The following is a 24,026-nucleotide window of genomic DNA, read 5'->3' as shown; positions in this document are numbered from 1 at the left end:
TAAGGTGGCGCTTCACTAAAGATGACTACAGGATAGAGGTCGGTGAGGGTGAGCAAGGCACCATTGAAAATGTGCCTCACATGTTTCAGCTGACTGACTGCTGACCTGTTATCTATAAACTAAAGCAGCCACCTGATACCCCTCAATCCAAAAAACCTCAGCACTTTGTCTTCACTTACGTTTCCGCTTTTCGTTTCCCTGCTGTATTTTTGACTCATGATGGCTAGGCCTCGAGAAGGCTCGTCTGTTTCATCCACCTCCGAATCAGACCCTGAGAACGAGGGCTTGTTGGGGTTTTTCGAGGGTATCGCTCACTCGTTTGTCGATACCAACTTTTCAGACGGCGATGAATCAACTTCTGCTTCGACGTACATATCCTGGCGCATGCCCTCAAATGAGTTGTCGGTTAATTTACCTATTAGCCTTTGCTACTCTAACATAACTTAGTATCGAGAGAGAGGCTCTCAAGCTCCAAATATCATCTCGATGCCGCATCTGCAACCGTCGAGGACGAGCTGGGCAGCTTTTGTTCTGCACTGGGTGTGGCAATTCCAAGCGGCCTGCTCATAGAGCATGCTTAGCGAGGGATCGGCAACACGTTATGGGCCCTCGAAGACGACTTAGCGTTGGCGAGGAAGAGTGCAAAGAGGTAGAATATTCCGACTATGTCTTCACTCGGTATCTCCTCCAACCCCCTGCGCCCAAGTTAAAACCGGAATTACATGCCAAAGATGCGACATGTGCTTGGATCGGAGTTCCGTCCCTACAGCGGTTTGACAAACCACAGATCCACGTTTGGCCTCGCCTTCAAGATCTTCTCCAAATGTCACGAAACGTCAAGCCTGGTCAATATCCCATACTTGTCTCGTTTATTGGCGAGACAGGTTCGGGAAAAAGCACTTTGATACGAACGATGATCCAGATGGCCCGGCCCGATCACCCAGAAGGAGAGTCCGTTCCTGTGCCTGGGTCTCCAAGTGATCGGTTTGCGTCCACGAGCAGTGACATCCACGCCTACAGCGATCCTCTTACCCTCTCGACAAAGTATCCAATAGTCTATGCTGGTAAGCTTTGAAGGATTTCCAAACAGTCTACCAATCAACTGACGTTTCTGATAGACTGTGAAGGTTTTGTTGGCTCCGACAAGCCAATTGCACAAGAGATTATTGCGGCTCTTTCCGAGCCAAATTGGCTATTCCAGTGGGAATTCGGGGAGGAGTCTGCCGAGCACAAAGTACTAAAATACTGGCAAGACAAACAAGACAAGCTCCTGAGAGAAGTGAACCAATTCTTAAGCGGTGCCGAGAGCAGGATCAATGTTGAATGGGGCAAACTGGACTACCCAGACCCACAAGCATCAGTTATCATGGAAGACTCAGATGGGCGCAGGCTGCGCACAGTCCAAAACAACACTCGAAAGCTCATCGTGAAGTATCTGTACCCCAGAGTCCTCTATGGTTTCTCTGATGTAGTTTGTTTCGTCACGACCAACGGAAGGCATGTACAAGGTGACGCCATAATGGGGAATTATCTGTTAACGAGAGCAGGACCTCTGACAGTTTCTTGGGTCAGCTAATTGACTGGGCTCAACATTCACACGACCGAATCCTCAATCAGCGAACAAAACCTGCTCTTATTGTCATTCTCAATATCGTTGTTGATATGGACGACAGCTCATCTTCTGATGCGACTGAGGATCTTCTTCGAAGTTTCCAAAGGACTGAACGGTTTCGAGCGCTGCAGTCTCTCTGGGAAGAGAGAGAACATCCAATTCGAAACACCGCCGATCTACTCCTTTGCTACTATAGCGACTTCAAGGTAGTTCTTGTACCTGCCATAAGTTCCAGGAGTTCGCCGGCAGATGCAACCTCTGTGGGCAAAAGCATTAGGCGGCTATACGAGACAATCCGAGGATCGGTTTCCAAGGTCCGCAACGCCAAGGCTAACAGTGGTACAGAATCAGACTTGGCTACTCTCAACACTCACATGAACAGATCTTTGAGTGTTTTGGGGCAGGACCTTCGTGCTGCGCTTGATCTTCACGACATAGTAATGAGTGATTCTTCGATCCCGACTAGACTGAGCGATCATATGGCATCAACTCTACGTCAAATGTGTATCTTGCGCGAAATTGACCGTACTGATGCGATTGGAGGCGAAGAGAGAGTCGTGAGCGAATTCACCCCCTACGTGGGTGCATGTATCGTCGCCCAAACTTGCCGTATTCAAGACATTGGTATGTTCATGCCTTCATATATGGGGTATACAAAGCACTAACAAAGAAAGACATGAGAAAGAGAAAAAGGGAAGAACTGGTGGCTGAAGCTCAAAGCGGTCTTCAGAAGTTTCGCTGGCTATACTGGCGATGTGAAGCCCTAGAGCGAAGAACTGGCCGAAGATGTCGAAATTATTACAATGGCCACTACAAGGGACACCAATTCAATAGACCCAACGACGAACTGGAGGATGTGAAGGGTCTCAATCGAAGAGGAGGTGAATCAAATCACAGATGTTCGTGGCATCCTGATCAATTTGTAAAGCGTTTGCGGGAAGCGATTGCACAAAACCAGCAAGATGACCGAGTCATGGAAAGACTAACTTACTTGGCGAGAACGATACGACTGACAGAACTGCAGAGCCAGCGGACGTGCTTTTCTTGTCTGTCTAACTGTCCAACTAATATGCTTCCATGTGCGAGGTTTCAACACGGGATTTGTCAAAAATGTCTTGAGCGGTTTGCTCTGCAGAGAAATGGAGGATCTATCTTGGTGATTGAGCATTGCCCCCTTGGATGTGCTCTGAGAACTGGAACGTGGAGCATTCGAATTAAGCCGAAGCACGCAGCGCCACGCGTGTTGTCACTCGATGGGTAAGCCGTGTATCGATGTTTTATTCCCATCCGAGGCTAATTGTGGACAGTGGAGGAGTCCGTGGCATTGTAGAGCTTTGTGTTTTGCGTCAGATCGAAAGGCACGTTGGCTATGGTATCGCAATCCATGAGCTTTTCGATCTCGTGGTAGGAACAAGCACAGGTTTGTCTAAATGATCATTTTCAACCCAAGAATAAGTCTCACTCGTCAAGGTGGCATCGTTGCTCTTGGTGTCTTCCACCAGCGTTGGTCAACGGACGATGCCATCAATAGGTTTCGGGCACTGGCACGACGAGCTTTCACGCCTCGATTGGGACTCGGAAACTCTTTTCTCAAAGCCATTGCGCAGCCATTCTATGAGTTTCTCTATACAAGTGAGGGTATAGAACAGTCACTGCAAGACTCTTTTGGTAACTCAAATCTGTTCGGTGCATCTTTGGGTAAGAGAAACAGGGCTGGCGGAAGGGATTGGGTCAAAGTCGGCGTTGTTTCTTGTTTGCAGGGACGAAATCAGGCAAAGTTGATTGCCAATTATTCCAGGAACCCAAGAGCAGACACTGATGAAGGTAAGCATAGAGATTCTGCAAGTTGATCTAGGCTGATCTGTCATCAGATGATTACCTTTCGCGTGAAGATGAGCAGTCAAATGATTTCAAAATATGGGAAGCGTCAGTTGTCTTCTAGACAGTATTTTATCAATATTTAACTCTTTACAGAGCGAGAGCGACATCCGCGGCACCGACATTCTTCCAACCCTTCGTCCACCCCGAAACGAAACGAACATACGTGGATGGAGCTCTTATGCACAACAACCCAGTAGCTTTAGCCTATTCCGAAGTTGAGAAAATCTGGCCTGGCTCCCTTCCTCCTGATATCATTTTGTCAGTCGGTACTGGAATGGTTGTTGATTCCAAGTCAGGAGAGATGAAGACAAAACACAATTCCAAGCTGGAGCCTTTCAAAAAGTGCATTCCTAAAGGCTACCTGATGCGAATAGAGGCTGGACTGGGAATTATCCAGAGCTCAACGAGCTGTCACGAGGCTTGGAAAGAATTCAGAAGTATGTCCGTTACAGACCGTCGACTTAGGCATAACTCTCATCGGCTCAATGTTGGCTTGAAACAGCGCGTGGAAATGGACGATGTTGAGAAAATGAATTCCCTAATTGAAGAGTGTGAGGAGTACCTTTGCGATGGTACAAACATGTTCTATTTCGACAAAGCATACAGAACAGCCCCTGAACACCTTCAAACAGTAGCGAGGCGACTCTTGGCATCCCTGTTCTACTACGTCGGGCCTCTCGAGAGGACCATGAAGAGGGGGAAATGTGTTGGGAAGATATTTTGCAGATTAGAGGCAGGTTCCGCGTCAGCAAAGGAACTGTTACGAGACCACGTGCGATTCAGGCTTGGTCAGATTCCGGAAAATAGCACGAAGGCAGTGTATCCTCGCATCCTCCATCATCGCGATAGCAAAGGCTGGGATGCAACGGATCTTTCAGCCCTTGTGGTTCTCAGGGTGGAAGAAGGGGCGTGCAAGCGCTGGATCGAGGTGAATCTGCCTCACTGGAGGGATGAGTGGGAGCCCATCTCTGGATTCCAGTCTCAGAGGCGCACTAATATGTGAAGTCTCTAGTTTATGGCGGTTGAGCGGAACTGATGATCGTGGCCTAGGGTGTAATGTAGTAAGGTATTTGAGCGCTCTATAGGAATATATACATAGAAGAATAAAACTGAGCCTCTACTGATCCGCTGGTTCATCGAAGCTGAGGATGATGAACACGAACGTTGTCTTGGTCGAAGCTACAGACGCCATATTGGTCTTAGAGGAAGTAGGCTCAGTAGTCTGGCTCATCCAAGTCGCAGAAGCAGTCCATGTCATACCAAATGTAAGTCGTCACTTGATCAGTTACGGCCTCAATGGTGCCACCGTATAGTGAACAGAACTGATTAGGAGAGAAGGCAAAATAAGCACATCCGTTGGTGTCGTGGCAAGCATCGCGACAGGACTCCTTCGTGTTGGCACCGGATGGACTGCCCAGCTCTATCATGGTAGTACCGTCGTAGTAGCCATGTTTATTGCAGACCTTGTCGGATGGTACAGGACTCCTCTCATTGTTAACGCAGGACTCGCCTGGTGCAGTGGTAGTGGTTATAGCAGGAGCAGTCTCGGTGGTCGAAGTGAGTTTGACAGATGAAGTTGTAAGTTCGCTAGTTATAGCTTCGGTGGCTGTCGTCCCGGTAGCCAAGCCACTTGTGGTGCTTGAAGACTCGTCACAGAAGCAGTCCATGTCGTACCAAGACCAAGCCGATTCACCACCGCTGGTACCGGTGAATGATCCAGCCCACAGTGCGCACCACAAACCAGGCTGCAAGGAGATTGCAATACACCCAGGTCTGTCCAGACAAGACTTGTAGCAGGAGGCCAGCGTCAACGTATTCGCGTTGCCCATTGTCTGCAAGTCACCCTGACCACCGCCCCGGGCGTTACACCCCTTGCCAACCGGAGCAGGGTCCTTGAGGCAGACATATTCGCCCGGGCTGGTGGTAGTAGTAGCAGCTTCGGTAGTGGTGGTTGGCTCTCCAGAAGTGGCGATGCTAGTGATTGAAGTGACCTCGGTGGACGCTGTGTCGGTCGTGGTTGTCACTGACGAAGGCTTGCATGGGCCAGCCTGGACACCAACTGCAAGGCCAACAAAGGCAGCGAGAACATTTTGGGCGATCATGCTGAAAGAGTGGCAGGCTCGGAAAGGAGCCGATAAAACGAGTGATAGGAAAAATATGACGTTTGAAGTGGCTTTCGCGGTACAGCGCTATTTTATATACTCTCCTTTTTAAAGCGTCTTTCAGAAGGTAGCTGAAACAAATTTCCACATAAAATGGCCGTAGCGACACTGTAGACACTAATGTATGGGTCACGGTTGGAGGACGAATTAGACCTGAGCAGTTTGTATAGGGCTATTGAGCTATTCAGGGTCCAGAACCCAATAGTTTAGCATAATGCAGTCTTCTTTAGTTTGAGGCGCGCTAGTGCCAATAGCTTACTAACATCGCACGTTACTGCTCCTCTGGCTTGTAGTCAGCTCCTAATTCCACGTGAACATTTCTATTCTTGCTAATTGCCAAGTCAATATTGATCAAAGTTGAATGTTCTTGAAGCAGTTGTATGAAAACTTCTTCTGTTATTGTCTTCAGTGCCTCTTGCAACTATTGAGTTGATTGCCTGCCAAAAGATCAAACCTGAGGCTCACTGACTCTTGGTATCTCCAACAATCCTACCTCCGTCGACGACAACAATCGACCCAGTAGCAAAAGTACACTTCATCAAATAAACATAAGCCTCCGCCAACTCCTCAGCAGTCCCGAGTCTACCTACAACAGAGTCCTTCTCCATAGCAGGAAAAATAACATCCCTGACATCTTGCGGAAACCCATCGAACAAAGCGGTATGCACAAAACCCGGCGTGACACAATTGACGCGCACAGGCTTAAGATCAATACACAAAGCACGAGTCATTGGCTCAATTCCACCAGCTGCTGCTTTAAGAAGAGACCAACCCGCTCCGGCAGGTCGAGAGTCAGTGGTCGTGCCCGTGATGGTAAAGGAGCTGTTGTTAGACTGATTGATGTAACTCGAGAGATGCTTTGCGACAAAAACGGCTCCCATGACTCGGACCATGCCGATCTTAGAGATGACACTAACAGTCGCTGAGTCGAGACTTGGCGAAGGATTGAAGTCTCCAGCCGTGAAGACGACATGGTCGAGCTTTCCGTCCTGGGAAGCAGACTCAAGTAGCTCTTTGACGTTGGCCTCGACTGTTTCCGGTTTGGCAAGGTTGCAGACTTTGCCAGAGATACCCCTCATTGGGAGTTGAGTGCTGTTTATGAGGTTTTCCAGACGCTTGATAGCAGCATCTATTTTAGATTGGTTGGAGCTGCTGATGACGACATTTGCGCCGTGTTCGAGGGCTGCTTCGGCGACGGCGAAACCAATGCCTGTTGAGCCACCTATCACCAGGACGCGCTGGCCATCAAGTTTGTTGGTGTATTTAGTAGACATACTGAGGAAGCTTGTGTAGTCTGTTTTATCTGTTATTTTCTCACATAATTGCGCACGTCTCCAGGTCTTTTATATCCATCCCGATCATCTCAACTCAACTTCGGAGTGCATGTCACCATGATCATGAAAACTCCGCTTCTCCGGAGAATTTAACACCTTGTTTAGTCGATAACTCGTTCGCTTCAAGAAACGCGAAAATATCTGGCTTAAATACGTGAAATGTCAGATTTTGAGGGTATTCGAGATGTGAGGTTACGCTAAACGCGAAATGATTCGTCGGCCAAGTCCGCTGTTCGGCCCTCGGTCTCCGCAATACTCCGAATCCTGAATCTCGACGCGTCTTGACGCGTTTTAAGTCAAACGATGATGGTATAAATAAGTATTTCAACAAGAACGGCTATAGAATTATCGCGCTTTTGATAGCACTTTCAACTGTGTGGCAGACGAGAACAAATGTTGATAAGAATATTGAACCCTGTTGATAAAATGTATGAGGCGCTTGATGAACACCAGCTTAGGTTCATCAACTTAGAATATAGCATTGTTTTCGCAACGTCTCTACAATTGGCATGAGCGAGACCAATAGTACAGAGACGCTAGGATTTGTGCTAATATCTTGTTCAGTATGATGGAGCCTTGAATTCTTTTCTCTGTTTGCAGCTATTCTGCACTTGAAGTAATAATTGATTCTCAGCTACAGGGTAACTACCACAGATAAGATTTACTCCCATCACTATGAGGTTTCTAACATTACATAATTGATGATTTATGCATTAATGATCACCATCATGACTTGAAAGATGCCACTATGCATGAGAAAAACTTGACAAGCGTATCCAACCTTCTAGACACGGACTGCAAGCCATACCTTGTCAATATTATTTACAGTTCGTTCCTGTTCAATCAAGAGTCTCGTCATCATAGATCAAACTGAATGACACGATAGTGATGAAGGTTTCACCAAGCTGTTATTAAGTAGTGAGCAAACAGTAGATCACGACAATCAGACTGACTGTTTGCTACTGCAGATCGCAGCTCAGCTGGTAAGCGGGACGGTTATGGGTCTGGTGACACAAGCCAAACGACGATCACCATATTATTTCCTTTTTCCATGCATGTCTGACATGTACGACACTATCCATCACATCGATCATGTAGACGCTAATCTAAACTCTATCGAATGCTTGCTGTCACTTCTATCCCCTCATCTCGCCTAAGCTGCATGAGACTCTACATACGCCAGCTCAGGCTCATACTTGATCTCGACAGTCTCCCAGGGTTTCACAGTCTTGCCTTCTTGATAATCACCACCAGCAGGTCTCCACATCTGTCTAAACGTCATAGGACCTAATTCCTCTTTGACTTTATGCCATTCTTCACCAGGGTTCTGTTTCGTAGGCTGTATGGTATTAACGTTGACGACTGTGAAGCCATGCTTCTCATAAACAGGCACGCCCTGCTCTGTCGCATCCAGCCAAAGCTCAACACCCATCTCATCAGCCTTCTGCTTGCTCCAGTTCATAATAACATTCGCCACGCCTTGGCGGCGATGGTCTGGATGTGTAAAGACGATATTGACATCTACATCGGGTTTAGTCTCATTCCTCACGATCCTCTGAATAGAAAACTTACAGACTTGAGGTCTAGCCCCCATCCGCGCTCTAGGCGCATCGAATTGTTTCAGAGCTTGTGTGATAAACTCTCGCCTCTCCCCTTCCGGTTGCCAATAAGCGTAGGAATGATCCTCATCTGTATCGAACGGGTTCTCGGAACAAATCTTCCATAAACACCCGCCCACGATTTTGCCATCGTCGTTCACAACTTTTGCCCAATAGCTTGTTGGGTCTTCATTGTGCCATCTGAGCTGAAGTGCTACTGACTCTTTGAGAGATTCTGCGTGTGTTGGAGCGTTGAGCGGGCAGAACATGCGAAAGAATGGCTGGAGGGGATTTTCGTAAGATGCCCATTGGCATGCGATGAGCTCTTCGAAATCAGTGGCAGTGTCGACCTCGATGAGTTTGAGGGTCATCTTGACGTTATATTGGGTACGTGACGCGATGTTTGGGATGGTAGCACAGAAGGATAAATCAATTGAATTGAGTTGCATTCAGTGGCAGAGAGGCCTGCCATGGCAAACAACCTACCCGAGCTAATCAGAGCATTAATCCAGTCATTTTATCCCCGGTGGAACCCACAGCGGAAATAAGCAAACCCAATCAGCCCATCAGAACTCGCAATTCAAATCCTTCCTCTCTACTCGTACCATCTAAAAACGAACAGTCGGAAGCTCGATGCCTTTTTCGGTTGACAATAAAGCCACTCAGCGGAGGGCTTGCAGTACCGAGGCAGCCACGAAGAACGGTTGGTCGAAAAGCCCGGACATCCATGCCCACAGAGATCTTTTCCCTCTTTAGCAGCAAGCTACGCCACTTGTAGCAAGTTCAACCAGAGACATGCAGGCGGAAATCTCTGACGAGCAGTGCATAATTCCGTGAAGCGAATTCGAACCATTTTTTCTCCTTCTCTTCCTTCCACCGGATGATCTGCCCGAAAAAAGTAGGTCTAAACAGATTTTGGAAGGTCTTTTTACTAATTGTAACCCGCGGATCGATCTCCGTTCGGATAACAAACCCATTGGGCTTAACGCGTGGACCCAGATTCAGGGGGTGTTTAGAGGAGAAGCACGGACTGGTTCGGTGACGATAACGAGAGGGCTCCTCTTCACATGACGATTTGCACTAACAGGGGGGTGTAGACTAACTCTTAGTCTGCGGCTCTCACTTAGCCCTACCAATCGATGTAGAGAACCTCAGCCGTGTTGATATTTGTGCCATGTTTGCACAGTACTTCAAATATTGCGATCTGCAATAATACACAGATTTATGTACAGATAAGCTTTCAACCGGTGAAATCTCACTGGAAGGTCCGGCTGTTTCGGATGGCTCATTGTTGCTGAGCCGCTCAGCTGCATAATTCTCCTCTCCGCGATATCAAGCATCATTGGCGCCCTTTCACATCAATAGAACCTTGGAGTTATAGCGCAGAATGCAGGGGGTCTACCCATGTTGAAAATTTGCTTTTCTTCCTTTGCAGACACTGGCCTCACAGGCTGGTCTGAGGAGAGGGGGAAGGGGATGATTCCTACGTAACTGTGATATAGCTTCATTCCTACCATTTATTGGTCCTCATGTCCCGTTTCACGAAAAAGGTTCCAAGCTGCTTTTGGGTGTCAATAACCGTTATAATCACCGTTTCCGGGATATGCCCAATACCAGTCTTCTGCCGCGCCAGTACCTGTACCTGTGCCTGTGAGATTCTCTTCACACCATGATTCTCATGTACCGTAACTGTACCTGAGCTGAAGCTTCCCTTTCCTTAATCTACGCTCCACTGTCAGCTGTGTCTGTCTTAGCTTTATGTGATACCCTTTTGTCTCTGAATTTCATCGTCGCCCGAATTTAATATCGTTTTCGTGGATCTCTCTCTTTTTTCGTAATATTCTTTCCGCTCGTTTTTGCGCAGCATTTGCTGCATTGATCAGTCCAATATGAGTTCGAACCAACGAATCATCACCGACAATAACAAGTCACCGCTCATCCAGGTCTTGTCGTTAATGTTTCTCGTCATTGCGATATTATCATGTCTTGTTAGGACTGGCACCAAGCTTTACATGATCAAGACAGTGAGGGTCGATGATATCCTCATCATTGTCGCAACTGTAAGACATCCCTCTCACTTTATGCATTCCGAACATGCTTATGTTTATGCGCCCAGGTACTTGCGGCTTGTCAGACTGCGATTATCTTTAATGCGTGCGAGCATGGACTCGGTCAACATTTCGAGGTTCTCAGCGCCGGCGACCGAGACACCTTCTTCAAGGTAACACCCGACAGACAACCCCGCGACAGCAAACAAACAAGCAACTAATACACCCTCGCACAGAGCCAATATGCGACAAATACGATGTTCATCGCCTCACTTCTTTGCTGCAAGTTATCGGGTACAATGAGTCTACGAATCATGGCGCCTAAGAGCCAAAAATGGATCATCATCGCTTGCGAAGCCGTCGTTGGTGTTTGGGGCATCACGGCGCTCCTCGTCAATTTCTTCCAATGTCAACCACCGACACCTTGGCTTTACGGCGATAACGATAAATGCATTAATCTCAAGGCATTTTGGACGTATTACTCAACCGCCAACATCATCACCGACATCATCATCGTCATCATTATGGCAGAAAACGTGGTCAAGATCCAAACCTCGTGGCCCAAGAAGATTCTTGTCATGAGCGTTTTTGGCAGCAGAATATTGTACGTACTGCGTGGTTCATTTTCTTTTATTCTCCGGCTAACAACATTTTAGTGTAACGCCGGCAATCGCAGCGCAAATCCACTACTCCAACAAGGCATTCGACTCTGCCGATCACTCATTTAGCATCTGGCCCGCCTCCATCACCATCCAGCTAGTGCAGTGCCTCGCCATCCTCACCGTATGCCTGCCCAACTTCAAGCCCTTCCTCGACAGCCTAGAGTCGGGGCAGATCCGCGTCGACGACATGCGACGGCAGGGCAAGTCGAGCAGCAACGGGTACCCAACGAACAGGCCCGGCTACGCGGGATACAAGTCAAAAACAGGGCAGAGCAGCAGATCGCGAGCCCTGGATCATGCATCCAAGACGCAGCGCAGTGAGATTCACGAGATGGAGGACTTTGCTACGAAGCCGAAACATGACCACGAGAGGAGCTGGGATGGGCAGAGTCGCTCGAGCCACTCAAGTCAAAAGATCTTGATCCATCAGACGTGGCAGGTAGACATAGAGACAACGCAGGATGCAGCATTCCGGCAAACATGAGGCGAGGTAATTTGCCTTTTTTTTTTCTCCAGTCATGTTTGTTTTCTCGGTTATTCATCCCTCCGAGAAGTTTTGGTTACAGCGCAGCAACGTTGTATGCAAGTGTACGAATTTAGAGCAAAGAAAATAAGGCCCACTCGCTGTTTTAAATATAGAACGTTTTGTATCAGGAAAGCTGCAAGCACTCTGAGAAAAAGCAAGATGAAATGTTTGTCAGGCGTGCATGAATCTCCTCTGACCAACAGCATAACAAATGTTGGACCGCTGCAAAAAAAGAAAGGGTAAAGAGAAAACATTTTTCTGACATACAGGGGCTCAGTGGTTCGCTCGGTTGCATATGATTATGATACATCACCATAACGAATAGAGCAGGTCACCTCAACCAACCCGCAGCACCGCACAGTAAGGTACGTAACAGTATGGGTCCATCCTTGCACCCAGGCACCTGGAACGAGGAAAACAAGCCGGGCCCTGATCTATCCAGATCTGGTGGCTCTAGAGTTTGAGCACGCCCGGGCCCTCCTTTCCGCTGCTGTCGAGAACTTGTCTCTCAAATCGTCGTCTGTGGCGTTTATTCAGGTCGCTCTGTGCCGCTCGCTTATAACGAGCTATGAATCAATAGAACTCTAAGCCAATAAACCTCACCGGAACGTGTTTAGTCTGAAAATGGTCAAACGGAGGGGCGACGATCTTATTTGCGGGGAGATACGGAGAAAAAAAAAAAAGAAATGTTCAATTTATGCTGACAGCTTGTGTCGCAAATGGCTCCCCGTCAAACAACTGTCAATTTGGCTCGTTGATTGCTATCCCCTGTCATGCCCGCTAAGTGACATGGACCCTGGGCCTACAAAAAGCCCGGTGGGAGGGGGGAAACCCTTGTTAGGCCCTGTTAGTGGACTTTCCGGGGGGGGGGGGGGGGGGCATCGGTGCATTCTGCCGGATCAGCAACAGGAGGGGCGAGGTGATGTCCGGACAGATAGCGGAGCAATGCAACGCAACGTCGCTGTAGATGTAGACGTATGGTAGAATAATACTAAGAGGATTAAGTTAATCTGTAACATATCATACCCAGTCTTATTCCCAGCCTCGGTTGGTGGCGGCCGTCCCCAATGCTACCGCTGCGACCATTTCCCAGGGGGTGCAACCAACATTCCTGTATCCGTACCTTTCTTTTCCCTTTCCTTCCTTCTCTTCCTGCAGTCCCTTTTTAACTTTTTTTTATTCTTCTCTCCTCAATCCTTCTCTTATCGAATCTTTCCCTCCCGTTGTTATTCCCGGTTCAACATCATGGAGAGTGTTAACAAACCCAGCTTTGAGATGGGCAACAATGCCACCGTCAAGGCAGCAGGCGATGTTAATGTCTCGGCAAAGGCAGAGCCAGATTCTGGACGTAGTTCCACGATCAATTATCATGATAAGGATCAGTTGGAGCGGATGGGCAAGAAGCAAGTCCTTCGGGTACGTTACACCGTCCCCCATCATTGAGGTGCATCATCGACTGACAGCTCAGCGCAACTTTGGGTTCATGACAATTCTGGGATTTAGCTGTACTATTCTCATCACCTGGGAAGCGATCACTGTTCTCTTTGCACAGGGCCTCAACAATGGTGGTACTGCTGGTGTTATCTACAGCTTCCTTGTCGTTTGGGTCGGTAACTTTAGTGTCTTTGCTACCATGTGCGAGCTGGTCTCGATGGCGCCAACATCCGGAGGACAATATCACTGGTCAGTCACTCCATTAACGTCTTTCAATCATCATCTAATGGTAATTCAGGGTCGCTATGATGGCGCCGCGGTCGTGTTCCAAATTCCTCAGTCACCTCACAGGCATGCTCACGGTCGGCGGATGGCAAGGCTCGGTATCATCCAGTGCCTTGCTCACAGGTAACATGATCTTGGGAATGGCGACACTCAATTATCCTGACTTCCAGCCCGAGCTTTGGCAAGGAACATTGCTGTTCTGGGCCATCTTTGGCTTTGCCGTCTTCATCAACACCCTCGTCAGTTCGGTGCTGCCCAAGTTTGAGGGATTGATCTTGATCCTGCACATTCTCGGCTTCTTTGCGATCTTGATCCCTCTTGTTACTCTTGGACCTCATGCTTCGGCGTCGGATGTCTTTGGTACTTTTGTTAACAACGGCGGATGGTCCACTAATGGCATCTCGTTCATGGTTGGTATGATGGGTAATGCCTTTTCCTTCGTCGGCACTGATGCCGCCTTCCACGTAAGTCCTCACATCTCATCTTCTTGAATTGCCACTGACTGTCCCTAGATGTCCGAAGAGACCGTCAATCCCTCCGTCGTCGTCCCCACCTCCATCCTTCTCAGTCTCTGCATCAACGGCGCTTGCGGCTTTGCCATGGTCATCGCCATGGTCTTCTGCATGGGTAACCTCGACGATGCCATGGCCTCAGGCCCCGGAATGCTCGGCTTCCCTTACATGTACATCTTCAAGCAAGCGACAAACTCAAGAGCCGGCGCGACTGTAATGTCCGCCATTATTGTTCTTCTCGCTGCTTGCGCCACTGTCGGTATGCTTGCATCGACCTCTCGCGTCTTTTGGTCCTTTGCCCGCGACCGTGGCCTTCCTGGCTGGCGCACTCTGTCCAAGGTCAGCGACCGAACCACCGTCCCTGTGTACTCGGTCTTTTGCACTGCCGTCATCTCGATCCTCCTGTCACTCATCAACATTGGATCACCTGTTGCGTTCCAAAACGTGACCTCTCTCTCCATCTCTTGCCTCTACTCCTCATATCTCATTGCCGCCGGCCTTCTACTCTACCGACGTCTTACCAAGGGCTTCACACTGCCCGGCGCATCTGACCTCCCAGCTTTGGCCAACACCACTGGCGCTGAGCTTGTTTGGGGTCCGTTCCATCTCAAGGGTGCCTTTGGCATTGCCAACAACATCTTCGCCATGTGCTACCTCATCGTAGTTGGCTTCTTCAGCTTTTGGCCTCCCATGGTGGAACCTACCGTGGATATGATGAACTACAGTGTCGTGGTCACTGGTGGCCTCGTCATTTTCAGTGTCATTTACTACTTCGCCTGGGCGCGAAAGGAGTATAACGGACCTATTGTTGAGAACTAGATTGGTGGCTTTGTAATCAATTGGCGCGGCATAAAATTTGTTTCAGTTGGCGATGCATAATAAAATATGATGTTTTCCAAGATATTATATAGAATCTTGATATATCCCACTTGGATATTGAGATAGTATATCGTAATAGACGGCTATCTCAAAACTCTAGGCCTACAACTGTCTGGCTCATTCTATCAAGCAGATGAACTTGATCATGACCTCAAATCCCTGGACTCTGTCTGCCGATCATGCGGTTTTCTTAGGAAAGTTTTGTCGCGATTGCCATTTCGTATACGCATCCTCAGGTGTGTATCTCCGTTGAATCGGCTGTAAGCCCAAAACCCATCCAACCCAAGAAGCAGCAAGTAGAATGATGTGCGAGACCACTATATCGATGTTCTGTAACAAGCTCCTCAATCTGTTATCTGATACTCGCGAAAGGTTGGGCGCGTTCAAGAAAACAGGAATGTTGTCCAAGGACCGAAAAATGATGAACAGATTGAGAGGAATCCATATATCAAGAAGCAGTCCTTGCAGCCTCGATGGCAACCTAGATACCAACGAGGTCTCATCTCTCAGCATTTTGGGACTGTTGAGAATAACGCCATTGAGATTCCAAAAGAAAATGGCTTTGTCGTTATCATCTGGCTCTGTCCTCTCAATCACGACAACCTCTTCGCCCTTCGGCGCCGCTCGCTGCCATTCATGCCACGTATAACGCGGGACTTTGACCTCAGGCTGATTACCATCGGTAGCGCTGATGACTTGTCGCAAATCTCCCAATCGGACTCGAATTGTTCCTTTGACCACTTTCAAGTACTCGTCGTGAATTTCATGCCAATGAAGACCGCTTGACCAAGTTGAAGATTCGGGGAGTGTGATTCGTACTTGTCCGACGGTTGACATGTCGTAGATGACGCCGTTGGGAAGCGGGCGTTCTATGACATTGGGAACCTTCTGATGAGTCATTTCAGCGTATCGGGTGAGAAGTTGTCATAAACAACTCAAGTTCCAAATGTCCAAAATCCTAATGATGCTGCCCCTCATTTGAGATAGGGACTGAATGACATAAGCTGCCGGATTGGGCAGGTCACGAGCGTAAGCAGTCGGAATCTGGTGCGACAATTGACATATTTGACCTCTCAGGGATGTGACGAGACAACATAAAACAGCTTTCCTGATATTCGGTTGAACACAAGCTCCTCAGTCAACGGGTTGCCAATCTTGAGATGGAACCTTGCTAACGTCTTCGGTGAAAGTAACTGGCTCCCTTCGAGTACGATTCACCTTAAGATCGAAAACATCCAAGCGCTGATATCCTCCAACAACATCATGATACTGTTTCCCTTCGATACAATCCTCGATATCAAGATCAGCATAAAGAATCCCTTCATCAAGCTGCAGAAAGTCGGTGGCTACAGTCTCCCCAGTCTGGCTGTCGATGGTGAATCCCTTCATAGGAGCTCCAGTTGGATCAAGAAACTGTGTCGCGCCACGCTGAGACTGCTGTAGCACCTCAGTTAAGTACGCTGAACCCCCAGAGACTGCCTGAATGGCGTCTTCTCCCAGAACGCCTGAGCACAAGACACCGAAACACTTGGCTTCGAAGCAATGAGCAGCCGCTCTAGTTCTGTTTGCGGTAACATTATCATAGTTGGGCTTATCTGAGGCTGTCTCAGAAGATACTGAAGCTCCACCCTGGGGAGCAACTCGGGTTGGCCAGATTGGTGGCCAAGTTGAAATGTGAATGTTTTCTCCTTGAGCCATAAGGCTATACCGAGCCAAAGGGTTGGTATTCTCTCCACATATCAAGTTTCCAATCTTTCCATACGGCGTGTCTGCAACGCGAAGGCCGTGCCCATCTCCAGGTGCCCAAGTAAGCTTCTCAAAGAACGTAGGCATTAATTTCCGATGATGGATCATGACCTCTCCGAAAGTTCCGATGAAAAGGTTTGAGTTGTATAGAGTCGCACTGCTGAAGCGAGTTTTCTCAGAAAAGCCTACGCTGACCATGATGTTTGCCTCTTTTGCAGTGTTTCGAATAGTGTGGATTTCATCGCCATCTGCAAAGATCGACTCATGCGCCATTCGCTTGAAAAGATCGTGGTTCTCGGTAGGAGCCCGTATCGAACTCCATATTGGGAACGCGGAGATGTATGTTTCCGGGAAGACGACTAGATTCGCTTTGTTCTGCGCAGCCTGTTTGATCAACCCAATTGCTTTTGCGGTCGTAGCCTTCGCGGAGAGGAAGATGGGAGCAACATGGCATGCGGCAACTCGAACGACAGTCATTTCTCGTATCTCTGTAGCCTGGTCTTACCGACGTATGGCGACTGAGTTCTGTTGTACAATGCCAATGAGTCTCCAATGTACTTCTAATGAGTGGTGAACGCTGTGTAGTCACTGTGAGTACCCCAGATGCTCAAAAGGTGGAGAAACGGCAATATCGGGTATCGCGGGATGATAAGATCACAAAGGCTCGGCTTCTTTTACGCTCCGCTCATCGTCAATTACTACTTACTTAACATTGTGACCGGGGATTCAATTGATTGATCTATGTCGTCTTGGGCTAGTACAATAAAAAGATCGAGTTAGCACTGGATGCCTACCGACATGGCCTTTGCAGAGGCCTCACGCTCGCCTCTTTATTAGCAGCCTTTATTCCTTAACCTTGCCGTTCGTAGGCACCAAGGCATATTCTCAGACACAGCCACATTTCGATTCCAACATCTGAGAGTGAATGCATTACAAAGTGGCTGGTGCGATGGCATATTTCTCTACATGTGTACCAACCCTCAATACGCTGGGCTTTCTTTGAACAATTTGTATGCCTAAGCCATTTAGCCAAGAGAGGGAGAACTTCTGTTGGTTGGTAAACCAATTAGAAGCCATCTATTTTTGAACCACTTTCAACGTATTGACCAATAGTGGTGTGCCATGATGTTGTTGGCCCAACTGCGCCATCGGCCTGATAATGAGGCCGGGATGTATGTACCTATATAACTAAACACAACCTTGTCTGACCTCAGAGTCTTGTTGAAATTTTAACCTTCTCATCTTCGTAAGACCCTCATACTCGGAAAAGCAAAAAACCTTATTTTTAACTCGCTCAACTACTTTGAATAATCTGTCATAAACCTCTCCCTCATCGGCTTCTCCAACATGCCTCAGCTGTTCGAGCCCAAGGCTGGCCAAGAGACAAATTTCGCGTTTGATAAGACTCCAACTTATCTTTTCCGTCTCTACGATACCAAGTCAACTGGTTTCACAAACACCGACTGTGTTAAATCTCTAGCTGCCTCCAAACGATCGAGCGATGAGTTTGTACTGGATCCTTCCTGTGGTACCGATCTCTTACAGCTTCCCCCTAAAGTGGCCGGTACCAGACTGGGATACCATTTGTTGAAATGCAAAGACCGGGAACATAACCCATGCAATTTGATGTCCTGGTCAAGTTCTCTCCTTTTTCTCCTCCAGTACGGCTTGCATCGCACTACTCCGAGATCCGAAATAAATTCAGAGCTGTCGGAGATGAAGTTAATCATGATTGACACTCGGAACTTTCCAAGTCAGACTTTTCTGCGGGATATCGATGCTATAAACTGTTATCGTCCATACGATCGGTATATAGAGAAAGTGAGAGGTTGGCGAATGGACGACCTTTACTTCGGAGAATACCTTAGTCAGGGAAGCCTCGATATCAGAGGGAAGTGCGTACAGATGACAATGCAGCAGCTCATTGATGGGGGACTTCTCACAGTCATTTGTCCAGCGTTGGACCAGAAACAAAACTGGAGCTACTGGCCGACTACCGTTCGAGCGTTGCGAAAGGGTATTCGGAATAACGATGCAGTCGATGCAAGGCAAATTCGGACTGCCATATCTCTAGGCCAGGTATATGGAGGGGACAAATTTGCAATTCCTCTCGCACTAATGCTACTGGGACTCCGTAGTCAACCTTCAGATGACGAACTGATTTTCAAGACCTTCAGTTACTTGTTTACTGGTGAGTATGTTTTCTATTATCCAGTTCTCAGCTTACCTGTCCACTTAGATGAGGAGCTGGATTTGGGAGAAATCAAATACGACGTGGAGGCTAAGCGGTTGCTGTACGGCGGGACATCGGTAATGGAAGAGCTGAAGCGCTTTCAAGAGTTGATGGAAATGATCAATAGTTTTTCGCATGACATCGTCGAGAAGAAAGAGCAGGAAGATATCGTCAAAACTATCTCGGACTCTTTTGCGAAATGGACAACCAATGAGTCGTCAAATGCGATCTCTAGCAGCAGGCCACGCAGGTTTCGCAGGATTTTTGAGAATGCATAAGCGACTCGATATAAGGTTTATACAAATTGAGGGCATTAATCTCACATGACTATCACACTTGGGAATAGTTATAGCTCTTCCTGTCATTAGACAAGGAATACAAACATATACAGATGTACTAGATGTACCAAGTAATCGTTGCCTGCGAGCTTTCGAGCGGTGGCCGTCGTGGGCTCTATCCGATGACACTGGAAATGGCCACCAAGTCGTCGCTGGTAAGGACTGATGTTTTGAAAGCCAAGTTTTTGATCTCCGAGCATCCAAATCTTAGACGTTGTCCCTAGGAATCGTGTACGAGAAATCCCTTCCAAAGACAATCTTCTCATTCTCGTACGCATCAAGACGAGCTGTAATAATCATATCAGTTTTCGTCATCTTCATCTTCGTCCAACCCGTCGTCTTGATAACAATATCACCTCTTTCAAAGTCCCTCTGAAATCGCTGCTCAACCTCCGCTGACAACGGATCATATGGTTCGATACTCGACTTCAAGCCTGTCCACCATCCATATTTCCAACCCGTTTCGTTGACTTCCCACATACCATCATCCCAGTCCACGCAGAGAGCAGTCTCACCAGAGTCCCAATCGTTCGTGACGTAGTTTCTGTGTTTCGCTGGTCGGATTTCAGTTTGTGAAAGGGATCCGTTGACGGCTGGTTTAAACGGTTTGAGCTGGGAGTCTTGAGGGTTATCGCCACGTTCTGGCAGATCTAGAGTGCTGTGGGCACAGTCGATCGTGAGTGTCGTGACTTCGGGAGATGGCCAGACTAAGGGGAAGTACGTCGAGGACAACGCAAGACGAAGGTGACTCCCAGCACCGATGCACTGCCCAAAGTGATTCAACTTGAGCGTAACGTCATAGAACTTCCTAGGCTCTAGAGGTCGCACATCTTCATGACCATGCCGATGCGTCAAGTTGAGAACACCATGAGAGACCTTGGTAGCTGCGCCGCTCGGTAGTACTTCCGACAAGGTCGCTGCAATGAGCGCATTTACCTTGTCACTCGCAACGCGGACCTTCAAGATCGGAGCCCCGAGTAAGTTCATAGGTTCGGTCAAAACTGGCGTATCGAACACCAGACTTCCTCCAGCTTCCAGACGTTGATCACCAGGTCCTTCGCCCTCAACGCCAAAGACTAACCATCTACCGCCCGCAAATCCCACTGTTTGAGGGGAGCAGATCTCAAGCTTCTCGTCGCTGCTTGAACTGCCGGTCGTCAACTGGCCAGGCGAAAGACCCAGCCTCAGAAAAGAAGACTTCGAATCAGACCAATTATCCTCCGCGACCCAACGTCCAGGCCGATTTTCCATATACGGGGCAGGAGGGGTCGGATCTTGAAGATAACATCGAAGCATGGGTTCATGCATAATTCCCGTCTCGCTTCCTTTCAACCACTTATCCCACCACCTAATCGACTCCTGCAGGAACCCAATCTGCGGCCCAGGATATCCAAAGTTGGGGTACTTGTGCCCCCATGGGCCAACAAGGCCTTTTCTAGGCACCTTCAAGTTCTCCAACATCCTGAAGATGGTGTTGGTATAAGGATCCATCCATCCGCCCACGAGATAAACAGGACATTGGATGGAGCTGTAGTCTTCGCCGATAGACGCGTGCTTCCAGAAATCGTCGCGTCGCTGATGTTGATGCCATTCTTCTGCGAAAAGGCCACCTGATTCAAGTCGTTTCAACCAGAGTTCCCGCCACTGATCACCGACTATTGCTGGGTCGGGAGGCGACGAGTTGATTGAAAACATAGAAGCAGCCCAGGTCAGATTTTCTGTCAAGATACAGCCGCCCATGTAATGAATATCGTCATCATAGCGCATATCAGTGGAACAGATGGAGATAACAGCCTTGAGCTCAGGTGGTCGACGAGCTGCAACTTGTAGCCCATTGAAACCGCCCCATGAGATGCCAATCATGCCTATTGATCCTGTACACCAGTCTTGCGCAGCGATCCACGTCAGAATCTCTAAGGCGTCGTCTTGTTCCTGCGGCAGGTATTCGCCTCGTAGGATGCCTTGAGAATCACCTGTTCCTCGCATATCAACGCGGACACAAGCATAGCCATGGGCTGCGACGTATGGATGGTTCATGGCATCACGCACGGCAGTCATGTCTCGCTTTCGGTATGGTAAGTATTCGAGAATTGCTGGGACAGGGTGTGATTTGGCGTTTTTGGGTAGCCATATCATGGCTGACAAGACTGTCCCGTCACTCAAGGTGATGGGCTCATGGTAGATTATGTCAATTGCTGGGAGCTGCATCGCAAATTTCCGTGAAATACTTCAACTGTTGGCGAGGCCCGATTGTATGTGGCAATCCTGTTGTTTTGCCTGGTCATGAACAGAGATACAATGCCGAGAATTAGTAAGGGAGAGAACGTCGACCTCACTTGACAAAGCAGCTTACTCGTCTAGGAAGGCAATCTAACGTCCATCGGCCAACCACCTAATTATCTCAATCTCATAAAAAAACACTTGCTACGCCGAGCGGCCGAGTTCCAGGTTACATCGCGACCCATTATCATGTTATTCCCCGCTCTTCAAACGAACCCCGCCCCCATTCATGCAGATCAGGACTCCATACGGGCTGATAGTGATGCTTATCGCTGAACCAGGGATACAATTACCCTTCTGAGCATCGCTTTATCTCGAGATTACAGGTCATCGGGTGCAGTTTTAATATCCGGGTAGAGTTCGCCGATGAGGTATTATATAGCGATATACTGTGTTCAACGCGTATAACCGGCGTATAGAAATGCGGCCGTCGGATAAGACGGTATTTAGCTTGGTTCTTTATTTCCAGGTCTCAGATAAGATCGCTGAATATTTTGTATTAAGGTAGGGCATCTGATCTTTGTCGATCTTTTGATCATTGTGACACTTTCCTCCCTCATAATCCCATGCCAGAGAAGGTTGAGCTCTCACTTCGCTCACACCATGTCAGCTCTTGAGATTACATCCGCAACGGCGGGTCACGAGCTTGATGACACAAAGAAGGCCAACATAGGAGACATCCAAGATGTCGAGGTTGGAGATGTCAGAAAGCCAGATCTGTACAGCAAGGTCTCGGTCTATCTGACCATGGTCTTCTCAGGTCTTGCCCTGGGATCAGATGGCTAGTAAGCACAAGCACCACGAATTACTATTCTCTGTACTGGCTCTGACAAGAAACAAGCAATGCTGCGGTGATTGGTAACCTCGAACTTCTCTTCGCAACTCTCTACCCCGAAGCCCTAACATCAACAATGCGATCCCGCCTCTCAAACGCCTTCCTAATCGGTATGATCGTCGGCATGATAGGTTTCGGCGTGGTAGTAGACCAACTGGGTCGCAAAACCGGCGCCGTCATGACAACGCTTATCCTCCTTCTCGGTATCGCTCTGAGCGCTGGCGCAAGCGGTTTAACCACAACCGGTCTGATGTGGATGCTTGTCATTGCTCGTGGAATAGCTGGCGTAGGAGCAGGAGGAGAATATCCTGTGTCAGGCGCGGGTGCGATGGAAGCTTCTGATGAAGATGGACAGTTTCGCAAGTCGAGAGGGTTCATGTTTGCCATGGTAGCTGATCTCTCCGCTGGCCTGGGATATACTTTCGGTGCCCTCGTTCCATTGCTGCTACTGCTCTGTGTGCATCAACGAACGGACCGATATGAGACTGTTTGGAGAGTTGCTCTTGCGTTGGGTGCTGTTCCGCCATTGTCTATCTTTTGGTTCCGACTGAGGATGAGGGTATCTACCGCGTACCGAAACTCAGCCCTTCGAAAACAAAGGACGCCATATGTTTTGATCTTCAAGAAGTATTGGAGACGTATCATTGGCGCTGCTCTGAGTTGGTTTTTATACAACTGGATCTCGATTCCCTTTGGCATCTTTAGTTCTGTTATCATCTCAAGAGTCAATGCTTCGAACTCGCTTGTCCAGAACCTCGGTTGGGGAGCCCTCATCAACAGCTTTTACCTGCCTGGTCCTTTCATCGGCGGATACCTGTCTGATAAGATTGGAAGGAGAAAGACTATGGCCTTGGGATATACTCTCCAAGCTGTTCTCGGGTTCGTGCTTGGTGGCGCCAACGAACAAATTCAGAAAGTGTTTCCGTTGTTCGTGGTTCTATATGGCATCTTCCTCACTCTAGGTGAAGTCGGCCCTGGAAGGTTTGTGAACGCTCGGTGGCTCATATCAGAGATTCCGTGCTAACATTTCCCGCAGTACTGTTGTCATCGTAGCGACTGAGCCATTCCCAACTTCGGTTCGAGGTCATGCTCTTGGCTTCATCTCCGCATGGTCGAAAGCTGGTGCTGCCATCGGTACTCAGGTAAACCGTCCCTTTGTCTCTGTCCTTCTTTACCAATGCTAACTCGGCCAGGTCTTCACTGCCATCCTCAGCTCATACACCGATACCGTCAAAGGCAACCAGGTTGTTTTCTTAATTGGCTCTGCCTTCGCAGTTCTGGGCGCGCTCAATGCATGGTTCGTTGTCCAAGATGGCGAGAAGCATCTTGAAAAGGAGGATCAAATCTGGAAGAATTATCTCGAGGAGAATGGATGGGATGCTAGTTGGGGTGACCACCAAACACAAGATCCTGTCGGAACATTGAAGGATGAGCTAAAACCAACATCTTGAGCCGAGGATATCGACAGGTTATGGTAGTAGTAGCGGTGTTTCCCCTCTCGAAATTCTCCAATAATTCGTCGAGTTCAACAATTCCTGGCAATTCATGATCGTCCACCCCCATTTTAGCAAGAAGTCTGGTGTTACTTCCCAACTGTTTATTAGATGAGGTTCTCCCCATAGAATAAGTCCTGAACCTTCAGCCACTGTCTCCAGGCCACT

At 48.3% G+C, this 24,026-nt stretch overlaps 11 protein-coding genes across 11 annotated transcripts; 5 read left to right on the top strand and 6 right to left on the bottom strand.

Moving 5' to 3' along the window:
• Window positions 1-219: 219 nt before the first annotated feature.
• On the top strand, window positions 220-4,496 carry FVEG_01745 (hypothetical protein; the record flags this gene model as incomplete). Its single annotated transcript, XM_018888746.1, has 10 exons — window positions 220-401; window positions 448-1,064; window positions 1,119-1,132; window positions 1,217-1,501; window positions 1,543-2,261; window positions 2,306-2,869; window positions 2,920-3,032; window positions 3,083-3,436; window positions 3,484-3,538; window positions 3,587-4,496. The coding sequence occupies 10 exons, from the start codon at window positions 220-222 to the stop codon at window positions 4,494-4,496; spliced, it is 3,813 nt and encodes a 1,270-aa protein (XP_018744745.1).
• A 211-nt stretch (window positions 4,497-4,707) lies between these two features.
• FVEG_01746 (hypothetical protein) lies at window positions 4,708-5,595 on the bottom strand (the record flags this gene model as incomplete). The annotated part of the gene is made up of 1 exon (XM_018888747.1): window positions 4,708-5,595. The coding sequence occupies one exon, from the start codon at window positions 5,593-5,595 to the stop codon at window positions 4,708-4,710; it is 888 nt and encodes a 295-aa protein (XP_018744746.1).
• Window positions 5,596-6,116: 521 nt separating this feature from the next.
• FVEG_01747 (hypothetical protein) lies at window positions 6,117-6,929 on the bottom strand (the record flags this gene model as incomplete). Its single annotated transcript, XM_018888748.1, has 1 exon — window positions 6,117-6,929. The coding sequence occupies one exon, from the start codon at window positions 6,927-6,929 to the stop codon at window positions 6,117-6,119; it is 813 nt and encodes a 270-aa protein (XP_018744747.1).
• A 1,082-nt stretch (window positions 6,930-8,011) lies between these two features.
• Window positions 8,012-9,058, bottom strand: FVEG_01748 (hypothetical protein). The gene is made up of 2 exons (XM_018888749.1): window positions 8,562-9,058; window positions 8,012-8,510 (listed from the first exon to the last, which is right to left on the bottom strand). Exons 1-2 carry the CDS (start codon window positions 9,034-9,036, stop codon window positions 8,143-8,145), a joined length of 843 nt encoding a protein of 280 aa, XP_018744748.1. The 5' UTR covers window positions 9,037-9,058; the 3' UTR covers window positions 8,012-8,142.
• A 1,418-nt stretch (window positions 9,059-10,476) lies between these two features.
• FVEG_01749 (hypothetical protein) lies at window positions 10,477-11,781 on the top strand (the record flags this gene model as incomplete). The annotated part of the gene is made up of 4 exons (XM_018888750.1): window positions 10,477-10,647; window positions 10,704-10,808; window positions 10,872-11,239; window positions 11,292-11,781. 4 exons carry the CDS (start codon window positions 10,477-10,479, stop codon window positions 11,779-11,781), a joined length of 1,134 nt encoding a protein of 377 aa, XP_018744749.1.
• A 1,287-nt stretch (window positions 11,782-13,068) lies between these two features.
• FVEG_14914 (hypothetical protein) lies at window positions 13,069-14,873 on the top strand (the record flags this gene model as incomplete). The annotated part of the gene is made up of 4 exons (XM_018903948.1): window positions 13,069-13,239; window positions 13,292-13,506; window positions 13,556-14,006; window positions 14,055-14,873. The coding sequence occupies 4 exons, from the start codon at window positions 13,069-13,071 to the stop codon at window positions 14,871-14,873; spliced, it is 1,656 nt and encodes a 551-aa protein (XP_018744750.1).
• Window positions 14,874-14,920: 47 nt separating this feature from the next.
• FVEG_14915 (hypothetical protein) lies at window positions 14,921-15,887 on the bottom strand. Its single transcript, XM_018903949.1, has one exon. It carries the CDS (start codon window positions 15,831-15,833, stop codon window positions 15,111-15,113), a length of 723 nt encoding a protein of 240 aa, XP_018744751.1. The 5' UTR covers window positions 15,834-15,887; the 3' UTR covers window positions 14,921-15,110.
• Window positions 15,888-15,978: 91 nt separating this feature from the next.
• Window positions 15,979-17,208, bottom strand: FVEG_01752 (aliphatic nitrilase). Its single transcript, XM_018888751.1, has one exon. The coding sequence runs from the start codon at window positions 17,154-17,156 to the stop codon at window positions 16,068-16,070; it is 1,089 nt and encodes a 362-aa protein (XP_018744752.1). The 5' UTR covers window positions 17,157-17,208; the 3' UTR covers window positions 15,979-16,067.
• A 725-nt stretch (window positions 17,209-17,933) lies between these two features.
• FVEG_14916 (hypothetical protein) lies at window positions 17,934-19,223 on the top strand. The gene is made up of 2 exons (XM_018903950.1): window positions 17,934-18,870; window positions 18,919-19,223. Exons 1-2 carry the CDS (start codon window positions 18,027-18,029, stop codon window positions 19,188-19,190), a joined length of 1,116 nt encoding a protein of 371 aa, XP_018744753.1. The 5' UTR covers window positions 17,934-18,026; the 3' UTR covers window positions 19,191-19,223.
• A 234-nt stretch (window positions 19,224-19,457) lies between these two features.
• On the bottom strand, window positions 19,458-21,458 carry FVEG_01755 (hypothetical protein; the record flags this gene model as incomplete). The annotated part of the gene is made up of 1 exon (XM_018888752.1): window positions 19,458-21,458. The coding sequence occupies one exon, from the start codon at window positions 21,456-21,458 to the stop codon at window positions 19,458-19,460; it is 2,001 nt and encodes a 666-aa protein (XP_018744754.1).
• Window positions 21,459-22,133: 675 nt separating this feature from the next.
• Window positions 22,134-23,816, top strand: FVEG_01756 (hypothetical protein; the record flags this gene model as incomplete). Its single annotated transcript, XM_018888753.1, has 4 exons — window positions 22,134-22,315; window positions 22,372-23,346; window positions 23,402-23,507; window positions 23,559-23,816. 4 exons carry the CDS (start codon window positions 22,134-22,136, stop codon window positions 23,814-23,816), a joined length of 1,521 nt encoding a protein of 506 aa, XP_018744755.1.
• Window positions 23,817-24,026: the final 210 nt, after the last annotated feature.

The sequence above is a fragment of the Fusarium verticillioides genome, chromosome 6, assembly GCF_000149555.1.
Source record: "Fusarium verticillioides 7600 chromosome 6, whole genome shotgun sequence".
Taxonomy (NCBI): Eukaryota; Fungi; Ascomycota; class Sordariomycetes; order Hypocreales; family Nectriaceae; genus Fusarium; species Fusarium verticillioides.
This window is presented reverse-complemented; position numbering and strand designations above follow the sequence as displayed.

Excerpts from the sequence above, each read along its gene's own strand:
- FVEG_01748 (XM_018888749.1), bottom strand. The coding sequence starts at position 9,036 with ATGCAACTCAATTCAATTGATTTATCCTTCTGTGCTACCATCCCAAAC. Across the intron at positions 8,511-8,561 it reads GGGGGCTAGACCTCAAGTCT|ATGTCAATATCGTCTTTACA; the intron begins GTAAGTTTTCTA and ends AACCCGATGTAG.
- FVEG_14915 (XM_018903949.1), bottom strand. The coding sequence starts at position 15,833 with ATGACTCATCAGAAGGTTCCCAATGTCATAGAACGCCCGCTTCCCAAC.
- FVEG_01752 (XM_018888751.1), bottom strand. The coding sequence starts at position 17,156 with ATGACTGTCGTTCGAGTTGCCGCATGCCATGTTGCTCCCATCTTCCTC.
- FVEG_14916 (XM_018903950.1), top strand. The coding sequence starts at position 18,027 with ATGCCTCAGCTGTTCGAGCCCAAGGCTGGCCAAGAGACAAATTTCGCG. Across the intron at positions 18,871-18,918 it reads CTTCAGTTACTTGTTTACTG|ATGAGGAGCTGGATTTGGGA; the intron begins GTGAGTATGTTT and ends CTGTCCACTTAG.